We start from the raw sequence: 1,534 nt of genomic DNA on the forward strand, positions 1-1,534 counted from the left end.
CCCAACCTTTCATAAAGAATGCCATTTTATCAATCCATGAAAAATTGTTTAAATTAAAATTTAAACCAAAAGCCCAATACTGATAAAATTAATTATAGTTCGTGAGAAGAAAAAATAAAAATCACGCATCAAGAACAGCGATTAATCCCATTTCATTCATCAAATTCGCTTCTATTTGAAATAAAAGAAAACTCATTTCACTTTTTCCACTACTGCATTTATTTCATTATCAAATTATATTTAAAACCTTAGGAAAATATTTGAAAAATATTTTTCAAATTCATAAAGCAACAACTGAACTGCTTGTTGTCATTCTCGCCGCTTTCATCGGACTGAACTGCATGCAATTTGATTAAAATTTTAAATAATACAAACTTCATTTCGTTGCTGATCTTTGTAGCGCATCCATTGACCACCACGACCAGGTCTCCAATATTCGAGTATGTAATGAAGAGGATATTCTTTGCCATGACCGCCGCCGAACCTTCCCTGAGTTTCAACGGCGGTCAAAACGTGCAATTGCTGCAAGTTTACTTCCAGATACTCGTATTGGGTTTCGTCAATCTGCGTCCTCGGGCACCAAGCCCCGCCTGCATTATCGATTCGAATTCTGAACAAAAGAACAATAATACATTATATATATAGATATATAGGAAACAATCACCACTATAAATTGTAAGTGTGGGTGTGTGCGCGCAGACTAACTACTACTATAGTTACAATGAATGCAACACGTAATGGAATGAAAACTTTTCCAATTTTAACACTAATAGCTTAACAGCAACTGAAAAAGTGAATCACAATAGCTAGCGCCATGTGCAACAGCATTCACTAAAGATGAAAGCATTATACACTGAAAGCAAGCGTTGATCGATCAGAACACCATCGTAAATAATAATAATAATAATAATAATAATAATAATAAATCCATTTTAGTTAATCAGCTCGTATGAAAATGCCCTTAACAATAAAGAAAAGAAAAGAAAAACAACGATACGCAACTAAAGCTAACTGTTATGTAGTAGAAATGAAAAAAACAATAATATACATACATACATACATACATACATACATACATATATATATATATATGAAATGATAAAATTACAAACGACGCTCTCACCTGGCGTATTGGGCCCCAACGCTAGCTTCATCAAAAGATGAACTTGCACTTATATCCTGGGTCCAAAATTGCACCAGATTCCATACCAAGTGCATCATAACAACTACCTGAAAATTAAAATGAAAATTTTGATAAACTATAAACAATTTAAAATAAAAAACAGCAGTAACAATAGCACAATAGCATAAAAATAAAAGACATGTAATGTGTCAGTTAAAATAATTATTACGTTTATGGTGGCAGATTTAAGTCAAAATTATAAACACATATGAAGAAAATGAAACACATTTTCTCCAACCACTTTCTTGATCTTCAATTTGGGGTATTGCTTTTTTTATCCACGCCAAAGACAAAGCACCTGACATGAACAATATTATAGAGTAAGGCAGACTTGGGAGGAACCGACTCAAA

General features: G+C 32.7%; 1 protein-coding gene across 1 annotated transcript; it reads right to left on the reverse strand.

Moving 5' to 3' along the window:
• Positions 1 to 280: 280 nt before the first annotated feature.
• Positions 281 to 1,221, reverse strand: Tsp_15688 (epithelial discoidin domain-containing receptor 1). The gene is made up of 3 exons (XM_003366576.1): positions 1,124 to 1,221; positions 376 to 610; positions 281 to 337 (listed from the first exon to the last, which is right to left on the reverse strand). The coding sequence occupies exons 1-3, from the start codon at positions 1,219 to 1,221 to the stop codon at positions 281 to 283; spliced, it is 390 nt and encodes a 129-aa protein (XP_003366624.1).
• Between the last annotated feature and the right edge of the window lie 313 nt (positions 1,222 to 1,534).

This window comes from Trichinella spiralis (assembly GCF_000181795.1).
Source record: "Trichinella spiralis strain ISS 195 chromosome Unknown Scfld5795, whole genome shotgun sequence".
In the NCBI taxonomy this organism is placed as follows: Eukaryota; Metazoa; Nematoda; class Enoplea; order Trichinellida; family Trichinellidae; genus Trichinella; species Trichinella spiralis.

Excerpts from the sequence above, each read along its gene's own strand:
- Tsp_15688 (XM_003366576.1), bottom strand. The coding sequence starts at position 1,221 with ATGATGCACTTGGTATGGAATCTGGTGCAATTTTGGACCCAGGATATA. Across the intron at positions 611-1,123 it reads GTTGGGGCCCAATACGCCAG|AATTCGAATCGATAATGCAG; the intron begins GTGAGAGCGTCG and ends TCTTTTGTTCAG. Across the intron at positions 338-375 it reads AAGATCAGCAACGAAATGAA|TTCAGTCCGATGAAAGCGGC; the intron begins GTTTGTATTATT and ends AATTGCATGCAG.